General features: G+C 35.7%; 1 protein-coding gene across 10 annotated transcripts in view; it reads left to right on the forward strand.

Moving 5' to 3' along the window:
• Bbx (BBX high mobility group box domain containing) overlaps positions 1–27,532 on the forward strand; it is a 262,549-nt gene that overhangs the window by 225,417 nt on the left and 9,600 nt on the right. For 8 of the 10 annotated variants that reach the window (XM_004835767.4, XM_004835766.4, XM_004835769.4 and 5 more), the window contains 5 exons: positions 720–858; positions 4,293–4,441; positions 17,814–17,903; positions 19,239–19,298; positions 26,324–26,518. In XM_004835767.4, the coding sequence (XP_004835824.1) occupies positions 720–858; positions 4,293–4,441; positions 17,814–17,903; positions 19,239–19,298; positions 26,324–26,518 (633 nt within the window). The remainder of the gene's footprint in view (positions 1–719; positions 859–4,292; positions 4,442–17,813; positions 17,904–19,238; positions 19,299–26,323; positions 26,519–27,532) is intronic. The other 2 variants (XM_021264144.2, XM_087214776.1) reach the window with 2 other exon arrangements.

The following is a 27,532-nucleotide window of genomic DNA, read 5'->3' on the forward strand; positions in this document are numbered from 1 at the left end:
CAGGATATAAGTCTTCACAGTAACTGAACTTTTTGTTATACTGGTTTGGCTTGGTTCCTTGTTTTGAGGATCAATATTAAATGGAACTTTGGGGTTGTTTTTTAAAACTAATGGAATTTCCTGAATGAGGCAGATGCATTTAGCAGTCTTGACTTGAAGGCTCCAGAAATAAATATCCTATCTAACTCTCCATTAGGTAGTCAGAACTGAAATCAACATGTTCTTGAAAACATGACAGCATCCACAAACTATTTCATGTGTATACCTTTACTCTATAGAGTATTTTGTATAAATTTATCTATTTTAAAATACAGCATCTCGCTAGGGAACTATCTTTTGCCACAAATCTTATGCTGAATAAGCCCTGAATGAAGATAATGGGGAGTGCATAGTTCTCCAAGGTTGCCATCCCAGTGAGCCTTGCAGAAATTTGAATTAATAGTGTCTATCACCAATGGGCTCCTATGCTTTAGCTGGTTTCCAAATGGAAAACAGGAGTAGTTGTCTGTCTCTTAAGTCCTGTGGTGCCTATTAAATTATGACAAGACAAACCTCAGAGGTTTTAAGTCACTTTTCATGTTCTGCTATTGAAGATAGTCCAGCATGAATTAGTTCAAGGGCTCTATAAGATAGAGTCAAGAGGTCACTTATGAAGCAAGTAAGATGCTCTCTCCCAACCCCAGTATACTGAGCACATCCTGTTTCTTGAACTCCATTAGGTAAACGAAGCTCGGGAAAAGGCAACTCCTCTGATCATGAAGGGTGTTGGGGTGAAGAGAGCTGGACATTTAACCAGTGTGGGACCAGTGGGAATAAGAAGTTCAAGAAAACAAAACTAAAAGAAGACTCTTTCATTGGGTGAGTGCTGCACAGACCCCGGTGTGCAAGGGTTTTCAAGGTTAACATAAACCACTAACTCCTTATTCTTGACTTTTCATTTAACACTTAACTAGAGTCTAGGAGGCTCCCTACTAAACACAGATCAAGTGTTTCACATCAGTCCTCCAGCTAACAGTCATGTGAGTGGTAATATTCACATTTTAGGTAGAGTAGAAATTGTACAGATTTTAAACTGCAGGCTGAGTTTGAATTGAGGTCCGCCAAGTAGCATGATGTAATCTTATAAATCCTTTAATATTGCTAGGACCCATTTTCCCATCTGAAACTTAGAATGGATAGTATTAGTATGTTTAGATTTTGCACATTTTATGTACTATATTTATATTTATGGTACAACATTTATATTCATTTACTATTTCTAACTGTACATATGTTTATAAAATAATATGACAGCTGGAATATGTGAGGTAAATAAAATTATATTTCTACCTCTAACCTTGATTTGTTTAAACTGCCTGCTATTGCTCTAAGATAAAAATATTATGTTAAAGATCATGGTACAGAGAACATTGAATACATAAACTGTGCATTGAAATGTAGTACAAATTAAGCAGTGGCATTGATCAAGATAAAATCATTAAGAATTATTTCATATTTAATGTTATACAAAAACTCTTAATATAAAACATTTTGTTAGTAAGCTAGGAGATACAGTATTTTATATTGATGAGAAAAGTATCTGCATATTCAGTTATTCTGTTTAGCAAATCCTGTGAGATTTCTCATTAGCCCAAATTTGAAAAGAATACATTGAATGAAAATAATTTTCCATATTTTTTCACAAGTGTGTTTAAAGGTATGCAGATTTTATGCATTGGGTGTATTGTATTTGTTTTATTCATAATATTTGCATTTCTATTTGTGGAATAATATAATATTTTTCCTTGGAAATTACAGTGCTTTAAAGTCTGGTTAATTCTATAACTCTAGGTCATAATAAACTGGGAAGGTAGAAATTATTTCTTATGGTTCTGGCTCCTCAAATTTACTTACATTGAAATAATATATTTTTAACTTTATATATTTTATTTCTCATACTTTCTCTTCAGCTTTTATTTTTTATTAATACATACATGATTACAGTATATAATGATTACATTCCTTGTGAGGAATTGGTACGTGTTCAAAACATTTCTCAATTCTTTTTTCATCCCTTTCCCCTCCCTTCTCTTAATCCCCTTAAAAGTCCAAAGTACTTCAAATTATGTGTACTTTGTATTATGCTTAAATAATGATATGAAAATCATACCATTTGTCATTGTTAAATGATACTTTAAAATGTAAAATTACCTAAAAAATAAATAAAGTGATCCTTGACCACTTAGACCAGTGGTCTATGTCTTCTAAAAGAACTTCCAGTACCTTGTGAATCTAGACACCAAGGAGCAGGTGCCTCTGTAGAAGTGCTAGGAAATAAAGCAAGCAGTAAGCCTCCCCACAGAAATCTCTCTTAGCTTCCATTAGAAACCGATGATAAGCTATAAGACAGGTGTTTCACCAATCTTCTTTGAGAGACAGAAAAAGTGCAACAGAATTTTGAAAATCTGTTCTTGAGATTGGTATGGGGTACATGTATATGTTTTTCTCATTTCTGATGGAGCCATGTGTGAAAGTTAAGAGCATGGTTTAAATCAACAGTAAACTTCAGTGTTCTTTCTTCCTTTATCTCTTTAAACATTGACCTGGCGGGATCAGATAGACCAGTAGTAGTGAAATTATGGCACAAGTGCACAGCCAGCAGGCTCTAAAAGGTTCGCCATCACTAAGATAGACTGTTTGGATTTGCCTCATCTAGAGCATGCCAGTTGCCTGAGCAGTGGGAAATGTTGGTTCCTGTAAGTCTGCTCCGAGATTTGTAGATGAGCATTTTAAAACTTTTTAATCTTAGGGCCAGGGATTTAGCTCTGTGGTTCCACCGCCTGCCTCAACAAGCACAAGGTCCCAGAGTTTGATCCCCGGTACCAAAAAAAAAAACTTTTTAATCTTAGAAAACTTAGTACTACTTAGTTGGTGTAGCCAAGAAAATTTACTCCTCCAATTAAAACATAGATAATTATCCTTATCTCTTTAAAAACAAACAACAAATTGAAACAGTCCCAGGGAACCTTATGAAATCATCTTGTATTATCACAAGTTTTCTTTTGAATATTCAGAGTATCTGAAAAGCTCATAACATATTTATTTATATCTTATATATATTAAGCTCTTTGATCATATCTGTTTAGTATCAGGTTTTCTGTAGGTATTAACTTTTTTTTTAGCTGAATGAGAAAAGATTATTTTATTAAAGGAGGAACATGGCCTTTTGATAGAACCTAGTAATGGTCATCTTGTTCCCACTCTTCAGATGGTCATCTGACCCTTTTATCTCTGTCTCCAACTCTTGTACTGTATATTCCTCCAAAAACAAGCTAGACACCTAACATATCAGCTTCTCTAAACTGCACCAAAGCTGCTCTCTTCCCCACATACCTTCCACTTCTCAGCCAGCAGCCCTGCGGCTCTCTTACAGCTTTCCCGTCTGTCTAGAGTGTACATTTAGTAAGTCTCACTGCATGAAAGCAAGTAGCCAGCCTAGAATCCAGCAGGCATGCTGCCATTGCTGGGGTCGTGGAGCATGCAGACAGAGTGAGCCCAAGACTTCCCAACTTTGTCAGTAGCATTATAAAAGTCATTTGTGGTTTGAGTTAAAGTGGTCTTGCCTCATAGAAACTGGCTTTAATTTGCTCATTGAGTATTTTATCCTCATCTGGTCAACTCTCCAGAATTCTTTTTTAATATCCAAATTGTGTATGCTATTTATTTGTGTGTTTTTGTTTTGTTTTGGTTTTGGTTTTGGGTACCGGGGATCAAGCTCAGGACCTTGCCTTTGCAGGGCAGGCAGCAGCACCACTGAGCTAAATCCCCACCCCTTATTTGTGTATGTTTTAATCAAGCATTAGTCAAGTACTAGTTTTTTAAATCACCAATCTTACAAAACTACCAACATACCATTTTACTAATAAACATGGCAATGCGTATTCGTGAATATAATCTTTAAAATGAGTAACTGCCTGAATATAGTATGCTTTGTACTAAACTTTATGAGGAATTCTCATGCCAATAGAGACAATGGCAAATTCCACACTTCAGATATATTCTAATATTTTAAATGATGTTTCAACTTTTCTACGATAATAACATAACTTGTGTGAGTTTACTAAGAAAATTGTGTTGGTAAGTCTTCTCAAGCATTTTTGAAAAGTTGTTTTTCCTTGCATGGAATTTACTTAAAATGCCCTAATTTCCAGAGGCCCTGTTTTCAAATGTAATGTCTTAAAGTATATCTTGTATCATTTTCTGTTCAGATATTTGGTTGTGTGCTGATTGATTCTCCTCTCCACTTTTAATAGCTCAGCAAAGCTGGATGAAGAATTTGAAAAGAAATTCAACAGCCTTCCTCAATATAGTCCTGTTACTTTTGACCGGAAATGTGTACCTGTCCCAAGAAAAAAGAAGAAGACTGGAAATGTGTCCTCAGAACTGACTAAAACCAGCAAAGGTTAGGTGTGACCTGTACCTCCTTGCAATGTGGTCAGAATCTGAACTAACCCCTTGGCTATGCTTCTACAACTCCCATTAGATAATTCAGTAATTGGATTTAAAATTGAAGCAGTAAGAAATAAGAATTTCAGGTTGTTTCCCAAGATTATCTTGGTTCCTCCTCCGTTCTCCCTTTTTTCTCTTTCTGAATTCTCCTTAGCATCTCAGATTGTACATTTGGCCTTAAAGATGTAGCAAAGCTTTTTCAAAAGTGTTGCACTTGATCTTTGACCTTCTGCCCTCCAGAACTCTAATTTGGGGGTGTTGAGCTTTGGTTGAGTAGAAATTGCTAAGTCCAGTTCTTCTGTTCCTTGAGAAATCCCCACAGTGCACTCTAGGACTGTGAAATCCTTGTTTGCCTGATAAGTAGACACTACTCTTTATTGATAGTATGGACCGAAGGAAAATAAAAATACCTCTAATACTCCAGCAATACACTTTTATTAATTTTAGAAAAATACTTTGTTTACCATATTTATTTTCAAAAATATCAGCTTCTTCCTACGTATCTTAGGGAATCTCTTAAAACTATCAGCATCCCTTGAGTGGTTATCAGCACTCATCAGTGGCAAAAGCTCCATCCACAAAGGGGCGTAGAGGAGTAGGGGCATTTTTAGTGGTCTCAACACCTGGGAACACTGTTTTGTGGAGCAGAAGCTGGAATGCCAACCATCCTACTCATGACATTCAAGCACAAGGAAGGATTGAACTCCAACAGTGACAATACTGATACCATTGAGAACATTGTCTTCCAGTTTTACTGTAGTTCTAAATATTGTTGGGGAAATTTTCCTCTTGTTTTCCTCACAGATATGAAAGATGACCTGTCCTTTAGGGACAGGACAAGGCAATATGAAGAATTGGTGTGCTGAGCTACAGTTGCCTTCACAATCAAGTCTTGATAGAAAAGTTCTTGGAAGTATCTTGGCAAAAGTAGCTGCCTGTTCTCTGCTTTGTTTCAAATCAGATTAATTTCTTCCTTTTGTATAATTTGGATCAAATATGAATATTAATGGAGAGACACAGTTTTATGGATTTTGAGGGAATACTTAACACATATAGATTAGGAAAAATTATGGTTTCTTCAGAGAAAAAACTTAAGCCGCTCCTCTTCAGCACTAGCACTGTGTACATTAGAACTGCCACAGCCAGAAGGTCCCTTAGAGAGCTGTGTCTCAGCATATCATTGAAAAGCAGATGAAATTCCCCCTTTAGTGATTAATGCTACATAAAAGTCATTTTAGAATTAGCTGTTTTTCTCTGTGGTTAATAAAAATAAATCTAATGAATAAAGAACTGAAAAAAATTGTATCACAAGTTTGCTCATCTAGGAAAATAAAATAGTGTTGTATAAAGATCTTCCCAGATGGATATGGGAAGAAATAAATTAGACTCGCTGACAGTTAGGTAGCTGAGTACCAGAATGGATTACCAAACTAAATACAGTAACAGTCTTCATGCCCTGGAGATATTTAGGATATTTGGCACCAGCTATCTTGAGCTCCCATAATTCTTGGATTTAAAGTTGCTGATAAATCTCTGACAAGCCAGTAAAATGGAACTTAATTGACTGATGTACAGGGTGCATTTCTTATCCTACTTCTCACAGTTTTAAGACCTTCATTTTATAGCTCTGAAGATGGCTGGGTATCTTAACTCTCTCATTATGCCTCTAAAGCCACAAAGTCACTAGTTCTTATACATTATACCAATAATTACATATATGGGGAATCTTACAGCTTAAATTTTGCTCTGCATTGTTTCATAGAGCAAAATGCAATTGAAGTAATGTAGAAATTAAATAATATATTCTCTATTTAGCAAACTAAACAAATAGTATTTGTGCCTGATTGTAATTTGGCATTAACAGCACCAGCATACTAGACTACAAGTTATTAATGAAATTATCATACCAGCTGTGCCATAATTGCCTGATCTTTAGGGGATAGAAGAGATTGTTTTCTTAGACTCTAGACCCTTTGCATCTTTGCATAATGAATCATTCAAAGCAAACACTGTGTATGAGATCATTAGTTCATTAGTAAAAGCTCATGTGTCCATTGGAAACTTATTTTCTCCCAACAATTTGCCATTTGTCTATTTTTCACTCCTCCTAGATCTGTTGCCATTCAACATTTATTGTATTTTTTTCCTGATTTATACTCAGCACCTTTTTAGGTACTACATGTAAAACATGTAGATTTTTTTCTGAAATGCAGTTTTAGAAGCAATGATCATTTATACTTTTACACAGTTACGTATCTCAGAATCATAGTACTTGCTTCATTTTATTCCTCTATTTTCCCTTTGGTCTCCTACTCTTACCTGTTTTTCCAGATCACCTCTGCACCTTTCCCATTGTCTTTCCACGACTTTCACCCTATTCCTTGTTTGTGTAATGGATTTCGTCAAAAATTGTATTATAAAGGGGATAAAAATAACTAACTGCCACATTCTTCCAACTGAATTCAGGCTATGTTATAAGGGATCAGAGGGTGATGATTTAGGATTGCTTTTAAGAAAGATTATCCAGTAAATTATAATCCTTCTAACTCTCAATGAAGTTCAGCTGAAGTAACCCAAGCTGACGTTTTTTTCACAGGTTATCTCTGTTATTTGTGTTTTTAAATGAGAGCTTTATGTCATAAGTCTATCTGGAACATCTTAAGATTGTTTTGATGCACTATTTTATGTATACTGCTGATGTTTGAAGCATTATTTACAAAAGCAGCAGAAGTCAGAGTTCTCTGCAAAATAGTAATTTTCAAATGGAAGTAGGGTCTTGGAGTAAACACAAATTGAGTTCAGTTTAGAGTGTGGTAAAGTATCTATGCCTCATCTTGGCCCTTCATTTCTCCTCTTCTGTTCTATCTTTATATAGTTTTTTGACTCTTACCAAACGTGCTGTTATTTTTTTTCTAATTAACACCTATATTTTAAGTTTGAAAATTAAAATGATTAAAGGTTTCAGATTTTTTTTTAATTACAGTGGTAATAAAAGAAGTAGGTACACAAAATTACATGAAGTAGGTTCACATGTTTGAAATTGAGCCACCTTGAGGATACTTTCAGTCTGAGAAAACTGAGCCCTGCTGATAGCTCAGCCAGCCCCTCTTGTAAGGAAGTTAGAGCTTCCAGGTTAGGCAAAACACTGTATTTTGCCCTGGTATTGAGAATATTCCTTGCCGTCAAACTTTCAGGAAATGGTGAGTACATGTTTGTAACATGTTTACTGATAAAATCAATCTTAAGGTCCTTAACAACCAAAGCCTGCATGCCCAGTGAAGGAGGAAGCTCCTTCCCCATAATGAATCTTAACTTGGTCATGGCTGATAATAGACTTACCTATACACTTACTCTTGCCAACATTCCCACATGCCCAGCAACTGGGACCACTCTGCAAACGAATAGTAGTTACTCATACTTATGTATCCAGTTCAAAATGCCAGCCTACTCTTAAGGCAAAACCTTTGATTTTTTTTTTTTTTTTTTTTTTTTTTTTAAGAGCTTAAAAGCACAAAACTGAAGCGCAAGGACTTGAGTTCGATCTCCGGTACCAAAAAAAACACAAAAAAACACAAAACTGTAGAATCTGGTGAAAAGCCACAACCATTGGAGTTATCCTTGACATTCATTTCTGACTACAGTTTTAAAGAAGGGGCACACTTAATTCACCTGTTGACCTTGAAAAATGATCATACCAGGCTAATACAGAAATGGCTTTTGTGTCACTCTAGCTTTTTATCCTAAAAATGTCCATTTTTTTAGCAAACCTTGAACAACATTAATGTTTTAGAAAGGTTACTGTTAACATCTCTATAGAAACTCACTTTTTATTTTTATTTTTTCGGTATGATACTGGGGGTCATACTCTGTGGCACTCTGTCATTGAGCTACATCCCTGGTGCCCACCCCGCTTTTAATTTTGAGACAGGGTCTGGCTAAGTTGCCTAGGCTGCCGGTATGCTCCTGCCTCAGCCTCCGGAGATCTGGAATTATAGGTGTATACCACCACACCTAGCTCTATGGCAACCCTGGTATCCTCTTGGCCTATGTTTGGGCCCCTTTTGTTTTCTGCACAGTTGTGAAGTTGAGTACAAAGAGATTGTTACTTTCAGAATATAGGCCATCCTGCCCAAAAGCTTCACTGCAGGTCTAAGACACTATACAAAGACAGCTTTGAGTCATACTAGTCATAAAAAAGGTAGAGTTGATGCAAATATTTTCTTAAGAAATTTGGTCAGGAAAGAAATAGGATGGAAGCTTGAGAATAGTATACAGCAGTGATGACGAACCTTTTAGAGTGTTCAATGCTAACAGCCAGCCAGCTGTGGCACGCTTGCTATAGGTTCACCACCACTGGTATATAGTGAAGAACATTTACCAATTCTTTGTATAATTGTTGATTTTGTTTTCTAAATGATTCCTTATAAAACTATTTTCTCTGCTTTTCACTTCCTGTTTTTCCCCCTCTCCTATGAACACTTTTGTGTGTATATAACAAATAACTAAGAAAAAAAGATAGTAGTAAATGTCCTTAAATTTGCCATGTAGTACAAATAAGACTTTTATTTTCTTTAGAAAACATGTTAAATATTGTCATTTACCATGTCTGTGAGCAGGAATTAAATTGTTCACTTCTTTGACTCCCAAATTGCTTCTTTTCAGTGACTAGAATTAGATCTTATCTACTTTCTTTTTGAGTTTTTCACTTTCTTTGAAGGAGTTGTCATTTACATAGAGTGTTTTATAGCTGTACTTAGGAGGTGATTGGAGCAAAGAATTAGAAATGTAATTCTACTGAAGCTCTTCAATATGCAAAACTCCTCTGGAGTTCTTTTTTTTTATATTATAATGGCAAATTCTGTCTTTAGCTTTGTTCTTAATGGGTACTTTTTTCCTTTCCCATTCCATATATCAAATCAGTTTGTTTCTGTGAACGTGTACATCATTATTATTAAATTATTTTCCTACATGTAAAGCACTAGGATCTCTATGATCCTGAGAAGTTTCAGAATTTTTTTCTGATTCTTCCTGTTTCTGTTTTCCATGATTGCCAACGTGTCATTTCAGTACCCAAGCCTGGGTTTTATAAAATACATGAGGTGGTGATTGCAAACCAATAATAGAGAACACCTGTAATATTAGTGTAGTATGTACACATGTTGTTTTCTTTGCACTTGTTAAGTGTATTTTCTTTTCTCTTGTTCTCTTTTTCCCAAAGAAGCAAATAGGGAGGTATTTTGTATTTCCATTTCAATCTACCACCAGCCAATTCAGAGGTGTTTGCTATTGGCTATTTTAGAAAGAAGCCTTAGTGTAGTCATCTAAATACACTTGCATAGCTTTATGGTATCAGTGATGATAGCAGCAAATGTCATTTTTGTATACTTTGTGCCAGCTAGTTCTTTATGGGTTTTATTAATTCATGAAACAAAATTCAGAACCTGTACTAAGCACCACTATAGGCACTTAGATCTGTGAATGAAAGCAAAGAAGTCTTCTGCTATGGAGGTTACATTATACTGGGGGTATAAGATAATAAGTAACCCTAAAATAAGGAAAGTATATTAAAAAGGAGATCAAATTGTTGTGCAATTTGGATTCTATTCAGACAATCCTTGCCTACACCAATGTCTCCAAAAATTGTACCTACTTTATCTTCCAGCAGATTGCTTGTTTTAACATTGAGATCTTTCATTCATTTTGACTTTAGTGCATTGTGAAAAATATGGGTCTAGATTCAGTCTTCTGCATGTGAATAGCCAGGTTTCCAAGCACCATTTGTTAAAGAGGCTATCTTTCCTCCAGTATGTTTTTGTCCTCTTTGTCAATGATCAGATAGTTGAATGTGTCTGCAGTTGTTTCTATATCCTTTATTCTGTTCCATTGATCCATATGTCTGTTTTTGTGCCAGTACCACACTTTTTATCACTGTAGCTTTGTAGTATAACTTAATTCTGGGATTGTGATCATCTCAATAGATGCTGAAAAGCCTTCGACAAAATCCAACATCCATTCATGATAAAAACTCTGAAGAAAATAAATATGGAAAGACTTACCTCAATATGATAAAAACCCTATATGACAAACTTACTGACATCATATTAAATGGGGAAAAATAAAGTTTCCCTCTAAAATCAGGAGCAAAACAAGAATGTCCACTATAACCACTTCTGTTTAGTATATTACTTGAAACATTAGCCAGAGAAATCAAGCAAGAGAAAGAAATAAAAGATATATATATATAAAAGAAGTCAAATTTCCATTATTTGCAGATATCATCCTCTATTTGAAGATACAAAAGATTCCACCAAAAAACTTATAGAATTAATAACCAAATTCAGCAATGTAGCAAGATACAAAATCAACACACAAAAATCAATACTGTTCCTGTACACCAATAATAAACTCGCTGAGAAAGAAATTAGGAAAGCAGTACCATTTGCAATAGCATCAAGAAAAATTAATGCTTAGGAATTGCCAACCAAGGAAGTGAAAAACCTCTGCAACAAAAATTACCCTGATAAAAGAGATTGGAAAAGATATCATAAAATGGAAAGATATCCCCTTCTTCCTGGGTAGGCAGAACCAATATTGTCAAAACAGCCATACTTCCAAAACTAATACACAGATTTAACACAATCTGAATCAAAATAGCAGCAGCATTCCTCACAGAACTAAAGAATATAATCCTAAAATTCACATGGAACTAGAAGAGACCCATATTAGCAAAACAATCCTGGATAACAAGAACAAACTGATACATTCAAAAGGATCAAAATAATACAAAGTATGTTCTCTGGCTATCGAGAAATGAAATTAAAAATCAGTAACAGGAGAAAACTTGGGAAATTAACAAGTATATGGACGTAGAACAACACATACATGGGAAAATGATTTCCAAAAAGAAATCAAAGGAAAATCATAAAGAACTTTAAATGAATAAAAATGAAGATACACCATATCAAAATTTTAAGGGATGCAACTAAAGCAATGCTTAGAAATTTATAGCTTTAAATGCCTATACTGAGAACAAGATAGATCTCAAATCAATAACCTACCTAGTCTTTCATCCTAAGACAGTGGTAAAAGAAAAGCATACTTAAACCGTTAAGAAAGGAAATGATAAGAGGTTAGAGAGGAAATTTCTAAAATGAAATTAAATAAGGAATAGAAAAATAGAAAAAAGCAGTGATACCAGAAACTACTCTTTGAAAAGATCAACGAAATTTAGAAATGGTTAGCTAGATTGTGGTCAAGGGAAAAAAAGGTTCAAATTATTAGAATCAGAAATAAAATAGAAGACATTATTACCCCTCCCTCACAAGCGCAAGGTCTTGAGTTTGAGTTTGATCCCTGGTACCAAAAAACAAAACAAAGAAGACATTACTACCAACTCTACAGAAATGAAAAAAGATTATAAGGGAATACTATGAACAACTTTGAAGCAAGAAATTAGAGAGGCTAGATAAAATGAACATTTCATGGAAAGACAAACTACCAAAACCAATTTAAGAAAGACAATCTGAACAGGCCTGTAACTAGTAAAGAGACTGAATAGCAGTCAAAACTTTGCCCAGGGGCAGAAAAAAAAAAAAGGCCCAGATGGCTTCACCACTAGACTCTACTAAACTTTTAAGAAATTAAATGCCAGTGCTTCACAAATGAATCGAAAACATTAGCTGAGGAATGAACACTTCCAAACTCTCTATGACTCATTCTAATGTCAAACTAGACAAACAAAAAGTGAAAACAGATCAGTGTCTCATATAAATGTGGACACAAAAATCCTCAACAAATACCAGCAAACCAAATTAGCAAAATGTAACTATTATACACTGTGATTAAGTGGGATTTTACCACAGGATTGTGAAATTGGCTTAACATCCAAAAATCAATTCATGGAATATTACTCAAATCAAAACTACATGATCATCTTGGTATAGGTAGAGAAAGCATTTCACAAACTCCAGCCCTCTTTCATGATAAAGACAATCAACAAACTTAAGAGTAGAAAGAAATTACCTTAGCCTGATAAAGAGCATCTAAAATAAATACACGACTAATATTTTACTTTATGGTAAAGATTAGATGTTTTTCTGTGAGTACAGAAACAAGACAAAGATGTCCACACTTGCCACTTTTGTTCATTATTGTACTAAATGTTCTAGCCATGGCAGTTAGACAAGAGGAAGAAACAAAGGCATTGAGATTGGAAAGGAAGAAGTAAAACTATCTATTCTCATATGACATGATTGTCTTAGTCATTTTCCTCATTGCTGGAAGACAGTACCCAACATCTGCAACTCAAGGGAGAAGTTTCTTTTGGCTCATAGTCTGTAGAGGTTTCTGTCCATAGTCCACTGGACCCAAGGCAGGACTGCATGGCAGAGGGGAATAGCAGAAGGGAAACTGGCATCGTGGAAAGGGATAAGAGCAGAAGGAGCCAGGGAGGGAGATTAAGCCCTCCAGGCCATTCCCCCAGTGACCCAGACCTGCTGTCCTAACAGGAAGTCAATTGTAAGCCCCCATATCATCATCTTCCAAAAGCCCCATCTATGACCACCTGAGACTTCAGGGAGACATCTAGATATAAACCACAGTACGCAGTCCCTGGCTTCTACAAGACTCATGCACATGTAGAAAATCCTAAGACATCCACTAAAAAACTTTTATAACTAGTAAATGATTTCAGTGGGGATGCAAGATACAGTAATACAAAAAGTAGTTGTATTTCTTTATACTTGCAGTGAATGATCCAAAACTGAAATGAAGAAAACAATACCCTTTCTAATGGCACCCCCCCAAAAAAAGTACTTAGGAATAAATTTAACTAAAGAAGTGCAACATAAACCAGGTGTGGGGCTGCATACTTGTAGTCCCAGCACTCCAAGACACTGAGACAGAAGGATTACAAGTTCAGCCCCAGCCTGGGCAACTTAGCAAGACCCTGTCTCAAAATAATAAATTAAAACAGGGCTGTGGATGTAGATCAGTATGAAGGACTAGGTTCAATTTCCAATAACAGAAAAAAAAAAAAAAAAAAGGTAACGTAATGAAAGCTGCAAAACATTGTTCAAAGAATGATAGCAATAAATGGAAAAATATCCCATATTCATGGGTTAGAGGATTTACACTGTTAAAATGGAAATACTCCCCCAAACTTATCCGTAAATTCAACCTAGTGCTTCTGAGAATCTTAGCTGATTTCTTTTTGAAAATTAACAAATGAGCCTAAGAGTAATATGAAATGGTAAGAGATTCAGAATAACTAATACAATCCTGAAAAAAAAAATAGTTGATTTCAAGACTGTGAAACCATAATAATCAAGACAGTGTTGTACTGTCATAAAGATAGACCTATTGATCAGTAGAACAGAATTGAGTGTCCAGAAAAAACCCAAACATTTTTGGTCAACTGATTTTCAACAGTAGTGAACAATATTAAATGAGAAAAGTGTAGTCCTTTCAAAAAATGGTGCTGCAAAAACAGCTGGATATCTATAAGCAAAAAAATGAAGTTGGGCTTTTATTTACTTTATTCAGTATACAAAATTCAACTTTAAATGAAACAAGTGTAAGACATAAAACTTTTAAAAGAATACATAAGGATGCATCTTTGTCACCTCACATTGACAGTGGATCCTTAGATAAAATACCAAAAGCCCAAGCACCAAGAGACAAGATAGATAAATTGGACTGTAGCAAAATTAAAACCTTTTGTGCTTTAGAAGACACTGGCAAGAAAGTGAAAAGATATCTTGCAGAATGGGTGTTGCAGTTAGGGTTTTACAAGGGAATAGATTTAATACTGAACACAAGTTTTAGGATTATTTTATAATATTCACCCAAAAAGTCAAATGCAGAAGAGTACAAGAGACCTTTCTGAGCACTAGACTTGAGGAATCCAGCCAAGAGCCTGGATCCCACCGCAGTGTCCTGCATGAGTCCAGCCAGAGCCCTAGAGCCCAGGACAATGTCCTCCACGAGTCCATATCAAGGATCTGGACCAGGAAGACCCAAAGGCCAATGGTGGAAGCTGGAAAGTTAATGCCAGTGGGGTGAAGGAACTGTGTCACCAGGTTGAGGAATCTGCACCAGAGCCAGGAAGTGACTGATGCTCAAGGCAAAGACCAGATCTCCCCTGAAAGAGAACAGCAGCCATTCCTGGCAACAGCAAGGACCTGAGCTCCTCCTTTGACAAGAACAGCTGAGTTGTATCAGAAAAACCAGCCAGGCAAGCTTCTCCAGGAAAACAACCACGTGCAATCTTCCCCTGTTTTCCTTTTATATCATTTTAGCAACAGTCCTCAGGCGGATCTTCCTTGCACAGAACCACCACACTGACTCAGTTCAGCTAGGCGTTCCCACTTAAGATGACCATTAATTCATCCACCACAATGGGAGAAAACATTTGCAAATCACATACCCAATAAGGAACTTGTATCTATAATATATAAAGAACTCTTAACAGATCAATAGTAAAAAAATAAATAAATAAAAATGGGCAAGTGATCTCAGTAAGCATTTTCTCAAAGAAGATACACAAATGATTAAAAAATACATCACTGGGGCAGGGATTTAGCTCAGTGGTGCCGTGCCTGCCTTGCAAGCACAAGGTCCTGAGTTCAATCCCTGGTACCAAAAAAAAAAATACATCACAAAGATGCTTGACATCACTGACTGTCAGCAAAATGCAAATCAAAACCACAGTGAGAATGACACAATTTCACATCCTTAAAATGGCAGTAATCAAAAAGGTAATAGCAAATGTTGGTTAGTATGTGGAGAAATTGAAACCCTTATACATTGTCAGTAAGAATGTAAAATGGTGCTACTTCATTAAGTAGTCTGATTATTCTTCAAAAGGTTAAACAGAGTTAACATATGCTTAAGAGAAACACATATCCACACAAAAGCCTATGTTTGAATGTTGATAAAAGCATTATTTGTAATAGCCAAAAGGTGGAAATAGTCCAAATGTCTATCAACTGTTGAGTGGATAAACCAAGTGTGTTATATCCTTACAGTGAAATATTATTCATCCTGCTGTATACTACAAACCATGGAGAGACCTTGAGAACATTATACAAAATCAAAAAAGTCAAAAGCCACTTATATGATTCCATTTATATGAAATTTCCATAATGGGCAAATCTGTAGAAATAGAAAGTGGATTAGTGATTGCTTAGGGATAGAAGGAATACAGCAAGTATGAGAGTGGTAGTGACTAAAAGATATGGGATGTATTTTTGAGGTGATGAAATTTTCTAAAAATTGGTGATTGTTGCAAATATCCTGGAATATAAAACCTTTCGAATCAGTTAAAATAATAGCTTGTAAGATATAGGGTGATCAAGTGATAAACACAGGGTTGAATTGCAGTTCTACATAGAGTGGTCTAGAGACTTGAGGAAAGCCTTGAAGGAGTTGAGGAAGTGAGCCCTGAAGCTGTCAGAATATGGGAAGAACACTATGCAGAGGTGGCAGCAGACACCAAGATCCTAAAACAGGGGTGAGGCTGTATGTGCTGAGAACAGCCAGGAGGCCAGAGCAGCTAGAGAGAAGTGAAGAAGGAAATGAAGTTCAGTCATAATGGGACTGAATCATAGATGCCCTTGTAAGATATTGTAAGATTGGTGGCTTTTCTTTTTTAAATGATTTTTATTTGTACATGTTGGCAGTACATAATGATTATCTTCACTGTGGGGAGTTGATACATGTATATAAAGCATCTTAATTCTTTTTATATCCCTTTCCTCTCCCTCCCCTTCCATCTCTTGGTCCCCTTTTGCGAAAGTTCTATCTCCTTGTGGCCTATTATCTATCTTTTATTTTGCTCTCTTTTCAAATATAGAATAGAAGAGGTCTGAATGACGTGATGAACTTGGAACCATCAGTTTATAGCTGTTATTTAAGCCTTAAGATTAGGAGTAATCACCAGAGGAGTGAAAAGACAGTCTAGGGCATTACAGAATTCAGAAGTCTGGGAAAAGAGGAGGAAACAAAGGAGACAAAGATCAGTGAGGGAAGAGAAAAAAAACATAAGGCAGTGTCCTGGAATCCCAGTTAACAAGCATTCAAGCTAGAGGGTGTGGCTGAAGTAGATAGCCCTGACCAGACCTGCTCATTCAGCCCAGCAGGGTCAGGCTCCACCACTGGCCTTTGCAGCATCAAGTCTGATCAGCGGAAGAGCAAGTGTTCTTGGGTGGAAGGAGAGAAATTATGGACAGTGAGTATAGGCAACCCTTGTGAGGAGAGTTGCTGTAGGGGGAACCAGAAAATTAGGGTAGTAACTGACAAGAGGGAAGGTTGGACAGAAGCCTTTTCCTTGAATTTGGGAGAAATAATATATGTTTGTAATATGGACAGAATAGCTCACTAGAAGGGAGGGGGACAGCTCACTGCCAGAGGGCAGACTACTGTGCTGAGGCTGTAGATAGGAGATGCAGCTGGACAGCATGTGCTGTGTCTAACTTTTAATCTCCACACCAATCCTATGAGTTAGGCACTTACAGATGAGTAAACAGACTACAGTGTAATGTTATTCACTAGGAATATCCACAAAGTGTAGGAAGCAACCTGCTTTGGGGAGGTAAACACTATGGGTTGATATTTCTGATTAACTGAAAATCTCTATTCTATTTTCATCTCAGGCAAGTAAGATAGAATCTGAGACGTCGCCCCCTCCTATCCAGAAAAAAAGTTTCTTAGCAACTATTTTTTGGTTTTAAAAATCACTTTTTATTGGGCCGGGGATTTAGTTCAGTGGTTCCGCCGCCTACCTTGAAAGCAAAAGGTCCCAAGTTCGATCCCTGGTACCTCCTCCCCAATCACTTTTTATCTACCTAGGATAGCCTCAGAAAAGGTCAGAAAGCTAGGCTGTGGGGTCAGTCATCAACCTGAAAGTGCTGTTCTTACGATGAAAATCACAGTCTTAAGAGAGATGAGACGCACACTGCCATCCATTGCTTCTTGGTATTTAGGAGTCTAAAGTGAATCCTTTTGTCTATTTCAGACTATTGCCACTCTACTGTTATTTGTTGCAGTCTGTTTTTATTCACTAAAACTGCAGTTTCTGCCTAGGGAGTCCCAGCCCTAATGGAGGCCTCTACCCAATACATTTCCAAGAAAAATCTTCTTGGATTTAAAATAAGATTAAAGAACGAGACTGAGCAGCAGCTAGTTGAGTAAAGATGCAAGATTACATTTCTTGCAATTCAGTATTTACTTATTCCAGAGGAGGGAGGAGGGTGTAACTGCTTTAAAAACACATTATTTTGTGAAACATTGCAAATTTAAAATATTTATATTAATATTGTCTATAGGTCCTTTCCAGTCTCAGAAAAAGAACTTATTCCACAAAATTGTCAGCAAATATAAGCACAAAAAGGAGAAGCCTAATGTTCCAGAAAAAGGTATTGGTGCCTTCCATCCTCCATTAAGGTTTCTTGGTCCCTTCCATTGCGAACTCGTCTTTGAGTGATGCTTCCTTGCACTGCCTTTGCCTTTGTCTTTTCCTTGCCTGTGCTTGCTTCAGTGCCATCAGCTCCTGACGTGAGCAGTTTCATCCTTTCTGGACTCTGCAGCTAATTGCAAATCACCTTCATGTGGATTCCTGCTCAAACCCACACATGTTCAGAGTTCCATATGAATCCTAGAATGGCTTCTTCTCATCTACATTTTTGTGCATTTTGTAATTTAATCTTTTAGACTGCTTATACATTTATTTTCTTTGGCTATTCTTGTTTTTCTCATATTTTGCAGCCCTTCATATCATGGCTACATTTTTCTACGTCCTGAAATCTTACCAGTTTCATATTCATGTGCAACCCCCACCATTTCTGTAATTTCTTTGACACTTGGGGATTCTTTTTTCTTCTTTACTGAGTTATAACTCACCTCTTTTCCACCAGTCTGTATACTTCACTGTTGGTTGGACTCTTCTACCTACCTTCTTCAGTTGCATAACTGGTATTTTCAGTGGGTGTTAGAATCTTTTGCACTCTGCTCCTCCTTTACTCTGAGCATCTCTCATTGTTATGATCTTGATGGGACTTTGAACCTCTTTGGGGCTCGTCTTAAGATCTACTTCTTCTCATAATTCAGGGCTCCTATTCTTTCACATGGAAGAGAAATCTTATCTAGCTAGTATAGCCGTGTGTCCCGGAGGTTGAGCTTTCTTTAGTGTCTCCTTGCATGTCAGTGTTACAACCATAATCCTATTCATTTGATGCCTGTTTGTATCCTTCTTGCATGGCCAGATATAAAGCAGTTCATGTTTCTTGAATGAGGCTTTAAATGTAACTGCCTTCTATATGTGGGCATATGTACCTGTGTGTTCTTATATGTAACCTTTAATTTGGGTTTTCACCTCCACTTTAGCTTCTTTTTGTTTAATAAGTTGATATTATTTTTTCCTCTACTTCCAGTAAAAAAAATTATTTTTTAGGTAAAATGTTAGCTTTTGTCATTTCCTTTTTATTGATCTTCAAATTATCTTTACTGAAGTCACAGAAATCCCAACAGTAAATTTCATTAAAGACAAAAATTTATTTTTATCTATTTCCTGTATAGCATTATTACTTTGGTTGGCAAATGCAATTTTAAGAATAAAATAATTGAAAAATAAATGAAATGAAATTTCATTCATGTGACATTTCACATTTAAGTCATTGTGTATATTATCTTTTTTGTGTATTTTGTGTCTACACTTACAGAGTTTCACTTTCCTTTTCTGTTACTATTTTTAGGAAATGGGGATAAATGGTCAAACAAGCAACTATTCTTGGATGCCATTCACCCTACAGAAGGTAAAAAAAAAGCAATATATTTATTGTTTATAAAAGGCGTAATTTATATAGGGTCAACCAATAGTATTAAAATTTGTGTGTTCATAATTAGGTTGTTTTTGATCAAATCAAAGCTAGTGTTTTAGGGCTCCTGCTACAGATGGGAAAGAGTGTCACATGGTATTTAATTTGTTAAAGGAAGATTTAGAACCTTTGAATCACGTTAATGATAGATTTAAGTTTTTCATAACTAAACATGTCTTAGCATTTCGGTTGCATTGTTCCAAGCAAATGCTTCCATTCATGGGAGTCAGAATAGGGCCTATAGAGAGTCCCTGATCTTCAGGGCACAGGAAGGCCTGCAGAAGTGATTTCTGACCTAAATGTTTTCCATTGTCCATTTCTCAGTACCTCTATGTTAAAATCGAATGCCCCTGAGGCATATGTACAGCAAAAGAAATATCCAGTATTAACCAGTTATGTTTAAGGTTCTAGAGTAGATTTTATTTTGAAGTTTTCCACAGCTATATTTGTTTCTGACTTTAATTACTGTTAAATATTTAACTGTAGGTGAGTGCTACTTTCTCTGATAGTTAAGGTCCCTTGCCTCCCTTCCTTCCATTGATTCCTTCTTTTTCATTGTGGATATCTTAAAAGACCTGAACATTTTCATAGTGTTTAATTGGAAGTTACTTCACTTGAAAACTAAAGGAGATCTTAGCATTCATCCAGTTTGGACCCCCTAGATTTATACCCAGAAAGAAAACTTAATGACCAATTTCACATCTCCTGTCTCACAAATACACTCTTGTTTCTTTATTGGAAAGAAGGAAAAATAATAAAAATGTATATTTGGTCCAAGTTAATTATCAGAAATACTCATATTTTAATATAGTTATCAAAAATACTGTTTTAAATTAGTATTAATCATATATGGCACATCAGCCACATCTACCTTTATATGTTTTTATTTTTACAGAAAATACCAGTAGTATGTTTTTTACTTTTACAGAAAATGCCAGGAGTATGTCTATTTTCTACCTGCTATTTCACATTCACAACCTATGTGGAGTATTATTTCTACCTAAGTACAGGAAACCCGAAATTTGAATTGTAGTGTCCCCACTATTAAATCCTAACACTCCCAAATTGAAATATTAGCACTTGCATATTTTAGAAACACATTCTGGAAAGGTTTGATAACTGTAAGACACTGATGAGCTGTCAGAGAAATCTAAAGGGACTTAAGACTACATCACTTACTTAAAATAATACCACTCTAAATACTTTCTGGTTTTTAAACACTGAAAGCCAGAACACATGCAATGTGATAGAGAGACCACTTACCTGTGAATTAGGAGATCTGGATTCTCAGATCTGCCACCAATTAGCATTTTTCAGTAAGACAGATTGTTTAACCTCACTAGGATTTACTCTCCACATTTGTGATAAGTGCATATGTGATTCATTTATTCAGGGATTGAATGGTGAGTTGCAGTAATACATAAATCAAAAAGTCCATTTCCCCTCTAATATTTGATGATTTTGTTACTGTGGTAACTTGAGTGGGTTATGTGATACTAGGAACACCATATTCTGCAGCCCTAATTCTCTGCCTTTGGGCAGAAAAAAAAATCAAGTTTGGATCTTAAAGATAGTCCTAAAAATTTAATAGAAATAGAATTATTATTTGTGATATTTAATTATAAATATTATTAATGTATCTAAAACAAAACTTTGGAGAAGATGCACTGAAAAGTGCATGACCTTTATTTGGAGTATAAGCTTATTGTGGCCAAGATAAAAAGTAATCAATTTGAGTATTAGGAAATTACTAGTAATTTAAAGTGACCTTTATTTATTTTCATACCATCTCCAACATTTACTTGTTACTTGGTAATTGTACAGTCTGTAAATTATCTACATCCTGTTTCTCGCCCATGGCTGTATCACTACTTATAAAAACTTTGCCTTGGAGAGTATAAATATACAGGGACAGAAAATGAAATGTAATACAGAATAATTTCAACATGTATTAGCCAACCCCTCACAGAGGTTAGATAGGAATTGTTTGTAGCTAATATCTGTAATAGAAGTGTTGATTAAACTGAGACTATGCAGCTATTCTTACTAATGTTAAAGTGGGTGATTTAAAATTCACTATGCATTCCCGATAACACCCTGTGTATAAATATCTTTGCATTTCTTTTTCCGCCAAAATATCAGAAATCCTTAGATGCTTAGCAATATATCTGAGATTTAAATTCTAAGCTTTTAATTGTTCCAAATGTTTTTCCCTGTGCTTTTAAAATTCAAAATGGTAAAACCACTTCCTAAAACTTTTAAGATTCTCTTTGGCCTACTATTAAAGGTAAAACTTTCTGCTAAACTGAGATGTGTGATATGATATCATATGCTCATGTTTAAGCTAAGTATTTCTAATCTCATTTTAATGATAACATTCAGTATCATTTTATAGTTTACAAAAGGCTTTTATATATATGTATGTGTATGTATTTTAACTTAATCCTAATATCAGCCCCATTGAATTAAAGGGTGCTTATTGACCCCAAACACATGGAAAGGAATTGAAGCCTGATCAATACAAGCAAAAGGCAAGAAACCAGAATTTTTACCACTGAATCTCTTTGGCTGATACAGTTTTCAATCTCTCAGGAATATTTATAGACTTTTAGCTTTCATTTGGCTTAAATGTTGGAAATATAATTGGTATCTTACCAAAAAAAAAAAAAAACTAAATACTTCAGACTAGGCATCTTCATTAGATAGTGCTTGTTTGCTTGTTTGTTTATTTGTTTCAGTATATAAATCTGATCACAGGGGCTGACTGAAAGACTGGTTTATAGCTAGATTTTCAAACATGATCCATAGGGCCCAGTCTAACTTGTTCTCTTCTCAAATTTGAAATAAATGCTATATAATTTAAGCAAAATCTCCCAGGACCATAGGTAAGGCTCATTCATTTGATTCATTTTCCTTTCTTCAGATGATCAGCATCTGAGTGCCAGCTGTTTTAGCTCGTGAGAGACCAACCAACGGCAATGAGATTTCAGATCTAGCTGTAACAATTTCAGTGCAAGTTTGAACCCCCCAGTTAAAAAGTGAAGTCCTGATTCTAGTGGCCTCCTAGGGTACATTCTAAAAGCAGTGCTACTTCCCCCACCAAAATTTACTCCATGTTTTGGGAGTAGAGTTTGGAAAACAAGACAGTCTCTTATTGCCACATTCCTAATGTAGCTCCAGGAGTGAGCACACATTATCACCCTCAGATGATATGCTCCAAGTGTGTTATGGTGATTGTTGAATGTAAAAAGTAGCCCACTGGGCCCATTCCACAGTGCTTGGGTAGTTTTGTGTGTTCGATTTAAAGCCAAAAGAGAAATCACTAATTAGCTTTTGGATGACTAAAACTTTTCTCACATTTCTGTTAAATAAGAGAGAGGTTTTTCATCTTATGTCTTATACCACCTAGCCTTCTGTTTGCTTTTTCATTGCTGTTAAACTCAGATCTGCTGCTTTGTCACAGACAGAAGCTTCCTACAAGACAACTTAGCCTTACATACCTACTCCAATTCTTAGTCTTAGAGGGTTCCTCCTGGGGGCTGACCCTGGAGATTGTGCTAGGCCACCTAATAAGACAATAAGTTTTGAGTTTAATTTCTGGATCAAAGCATAGCACAGGATCCATAGCTCTTTTTCCAAACTCTAGCAGGGTCATATTTCTGACCTTTTTCAAATATGAATCCTGATAGTTTAGATGAGACTTCTTCTGGGTAAGTGGCATCACCTCTTCTTGGGGTGACTGAGGAGTACTTTCAGTCAATTCTTTTTTGTCTCTTCCATGTGGCCTGCAACCTGATTCTGTTTATTGAGTCCCAGCATACTGATGTCTTTGACTTGGTTGTATTTATATCTTTCATCCTGCCAGCTGATCTTTGACCACCTGGCTCCTTCTGTACTGATTTCTGAGTTTTCCCAAGTCCCAGGCTTCCTCTGGTCCTGAACTGTACCTGACGTTTGCATCCTTTTCTGCTATGCTGTGGTTTTATTATTATGCCTTTACCATTTCATCAGTAACAAACTAGAAAAGGAGCAAACATTGAATAGAAATGAAACTATTTGAAAGCTCGCCAATTAAAAAAAAACAAACACAGTGATGGTTAAGGGAGCAATGTTCCCCAGCCGCAGGACTCTGGGCCTGACTGGAGGCTTGCTTTTCCCTGTCCAGGAGGATGGTAGACTCTCTGGCAAAACCAACATTATTTGGGGGCTGAATGGTACCATTAGAGCAAATTAGTTCAATCTCCATTTTTACATGAAGAAATTGAGATCTATAGTCCTAAAGTTAGTAAATTGCAAAGTTAAGAGTAGAATCCTGGTCTCTCTGTAACCGTCATTTTTAGTACCTCATAGACTGTAGAAATAAAATCATCTTTTCCAACCCACTTCACCTTTTCTGATATTCATGCCTTTTCCTTTACTTGTCTGTTCTTTTCATAAAATAATTTTTCTGATGTAGTTCCCTTCAGCATCAGAATCCTGCTATTCCCTTCCTCCATAATTGTGGGTTTTTCTGGGAAGAGGAAACAGAAAAGAGAAAATGTTAATATTCTTTTTGGAATGGTGATCTGTAATATGTACAGCAATCATACTCAGGAGTTTAGTAAGATTCCCTCTGTAATCAGAGGAGACAACGGTTTGATCTAGAAAGGAAACTAGAAATGTTGGAGCTTCTGAATATGTAATAGAAATTATTTAATACTCATTATAAATTCAGATTTTCACTTGCATTTGTAGGAGACTGAATTTTAAGGCTAATGCAGAGTCATGAAACTTATTTGGAGTGTTCCTAACCAAGTTGTCTTTTATTTTGTTTGAAGCTTTTATTGAATTTCAAATTTTTAAAATTTAATATGTGCTACCACTGGGCTATGTTAAGCTAAATATCAAAGCATAAATGTTGTAAGACTAAGTAAATGACATTACCAGAATTACTTCATCATTGTGGTAGATCTGTTTGACCTGTCCATAAATCTATAACTTAAAGCCTTTTCCCTGATTTTGATTACTTATTTGAAAATGATATTTGGACACATTACCAAATAGGGTTTTCTAAAAAAAAAATAATTGTTACTTAAGTCTGTCCCTAAACAGCCATCTGTTATGCAGTAGTGAGATAAAGCTAAGCCATAGGTCATGGTGTGATGTCTGTTTTCTGTACTTTCTTATTCTAAAATTGAAATTGTTACCCATTTGTTTTAGGATGTGAAGCCTGTGACCATCCTTTTCTTTTCAGGCATCTTTCAAAGACAATTTGCCATGATTTCCAGAGCAAAAAAATCTTATTAATTAATAGCCCTAATTTCCTGAAGATGCATCTAAGCCCATTAGAAAGATTAAAATTTTCAAATGAGGCCTACACAGTATTTATACCAAAAGCTGTATTTTTTCACACCCTTAGTTATTGTTGCTGTGGGGGTTTTCCCCATCTTGTTTGAGATATATATAATCTCCAGTGTCTACCTTCAGATCCACCTTAAGATAAGTATCTTCAGTTATCCTTCAGGTTTAGTTTGCTTGGAGTTTATCATGTCAGACTTTGATTTTCTGATCTACATGCCCTCTTTGTCAAAAATGATTTCTATGTCTGTCCTAAGACATTGGAAAAAATATAAAAATGCTTCTTTTCCCTGCCTAAAACCTTTCAGCCACTTGGAGTGGGCAGTGCATCCCAGTCATGAAATTTGACTACATGTATAGCCTCATAAATTTGGATTAAACTCATATCTGCATATTCTTTTTTTTCACTTAAATTCTTTTATTGGTACATTTTAGGTATACAATACAGTTACATTCATCATTGGGAACTTGTACTTTTACATGATGCATCTTGGTTCTTATTTTTTCCCCATTCCCAGCCCTCCCTTCACCTCCCCAACCCTTCCCTATTTACAAAGACTTTGTTTCCATTTTTTCCATTTCTCGTAATTTTTCCTTTCCCTTCTTTCCTTTCCCCTACCCCTCCCACTTCTCCTACCCCTTTGGACCTTTTCTTCCTACTTTGCATTATCAATTATTCATTTTAATCATTGGTACATTTTAGGTATACAATATAATGACATTCATCATTGGAAATTTGTACCTTTACATAATCTCTCTTGGTTCTTATTTTTTGCATATTCTTTTCTTACTTTTAAAGAGGTGGGAAGGATGAAATCCTAAGGAAATAAGTATATAAGACACAAGCATTCCCATTGTATTTAAACCAGACATAAAACAATTAATGGCAAGTACCTTACTCTTGACATAACTAAGAATAAAAGTGTGTGCTGTTAAATAATTTATTGGTTTTACCATTAGCCTACATAAAACTACTTTATCTGTGATCCATGCCAACATGTAAGACTTCATTAAGTTATCTCACCAAGCACGTTCACCTTGTTCCAGAATTCAGTGAATGGGAGAGTTTCATTTATGTGCTGACTTCACCAATGTTTGTCCTGTCCTTATTGATAATGTACACAAGAAGGTCACTCCTCATAATTTTCTTTCTGATGAGTCCATTTACTTGAAAGCAAATGTCCCTATAATCAATGTAAATTTAAGAAACAGTATTTAATCTCAATGTTCTAGAAGAAAAGAAACCTTTTTACCATCCTGTCCAGACTGACCAAAATAAGGACACAACTAGGTCAAAACTAGGACTTGTGGTCTATTGAGATATACAGTAGTTCACTCAAATTTATGTTCATTATGTTCATTGTCCTCCCCACCAACCCACAATATCCAAAGACAGGAAATGTTGAGAGAGGGAATATTAATCCTCTGTACATAATTTACCAACCAAATACAAATAAGTAGTTAGCAAATTGTGGGAATATTTTATTTCATGTTTCCATCAATATTTTGAAAATTCTGAATGTAAAATATCTATTCAGATGGGTCATATAGAAATGTTTCCTTCCAAGAACAGTGTTGGTGCCTGTGTTTTTATGTGTATTTATATATGGTTCGTTCTATTTCAGCCATATTTTCAGAAGATAAAAATACCACCGAGCCTGCTTATAAGGTTAAAAATGCCCTATCCATTCCCAACACTCCAGAACCAACAATGCAAGAACCTTTGGTGGGCAGCCAAAAGAGAAAAGCAAGGAAAACCAAGATCACACACCTTGTCAGGACAGCAGATGGCCGGGTATCACCAGCAGGAGGTACTTTGGGTAAGAAGAGGGAGCCTTAGGCAGAGATAACAAGAGCTAGCAGGTGACCATTATGGCCATGTTGACAAGTGAATGATTGTAAGAGGTCTGTGTTCCTCATTCAACAATAGGTATGTTCTGTAGCTTTCTAGAGACTTCCAAACTTTATTCCATGTTTTAAAAAATCTTATTTTTGAATTTCTAGAAAGGAAAGGTAATTTTAGGATCTTCAGCTTCTTTTTCTCAGCATGTACAAAAACAGTCTTGATTAAGTAAATTCCAGAAGAGCCAGACTTTTAAAGATACTTGATAAATCTATTACTCCATGATTTGTACTTTGTGTCATTATTTGATTAAGGAACCTTAAAATGCATCTAGTACTACAGAGCTGATACAGGCTGCTCCAGGAGCCCAAGAATGCATCTGGATTCTTGAGTTCTCTGGTCTAATCTATCCAAATAGTAAATTTCATTTTCAGTCATGAGTTGTAACCTGTTTATTGTTTCTGGTGGGCTTCCTTCATGACAGAATTACTCTAAAGGCCCTATGTAAGGGATTAGGCAGTGAGTGATACTAAGCATTCCCCAGAAAACATCTTAGGGTACTATGCCAGATGAGCATTAGCTGTTACCGTTCACCACCTTCAGCATTTCATTTTATATGATTTGGGTTAATTCAGGTGATCAGAGGATATAGTTGTTTGCTGAGTTAGAATTAAAAGACAATTAATTTTATGGACTTTTTCTTGTACTTTGCATGTATAGTAGTTAGAACCATAAAGCATGTTAAAGACCCTGAATTGTACCATTGTATAAGAGATGAAACTCAGAAGAAGAGGAATTTTGTGTCTGGATACAATTCAACTGAGTAGAATGAGAATAAATCTTGACGTCCTTTTTGTTTAATTCAACAACCCCCTCCCACCTTCCCTTTCCAATCTGGATTCTGTTCTGTGACTTCATTTTGTACATTGTCATATCCTTATCCGTTGATATTCTCATTCATTTCTACTTGCAGTAAGAGTTAAATATTCTA

Source organism: Heterocephalus glaber, unplaced genomic scaffold, assembly GCF_053883595.1.
Source record: "Heterocephalus glaber isolate CG9 unplaced genomic scaffold, H.glaber_assembly_v1.0 deba00000122, whole genome shotgun sequence".
Lineage (NCBI taxonomy): Eukaryota > Metazoa > Chordata > Mammalia > Rodentia > Bathyergidae > Heterocephalus > Heterocephalus glaber.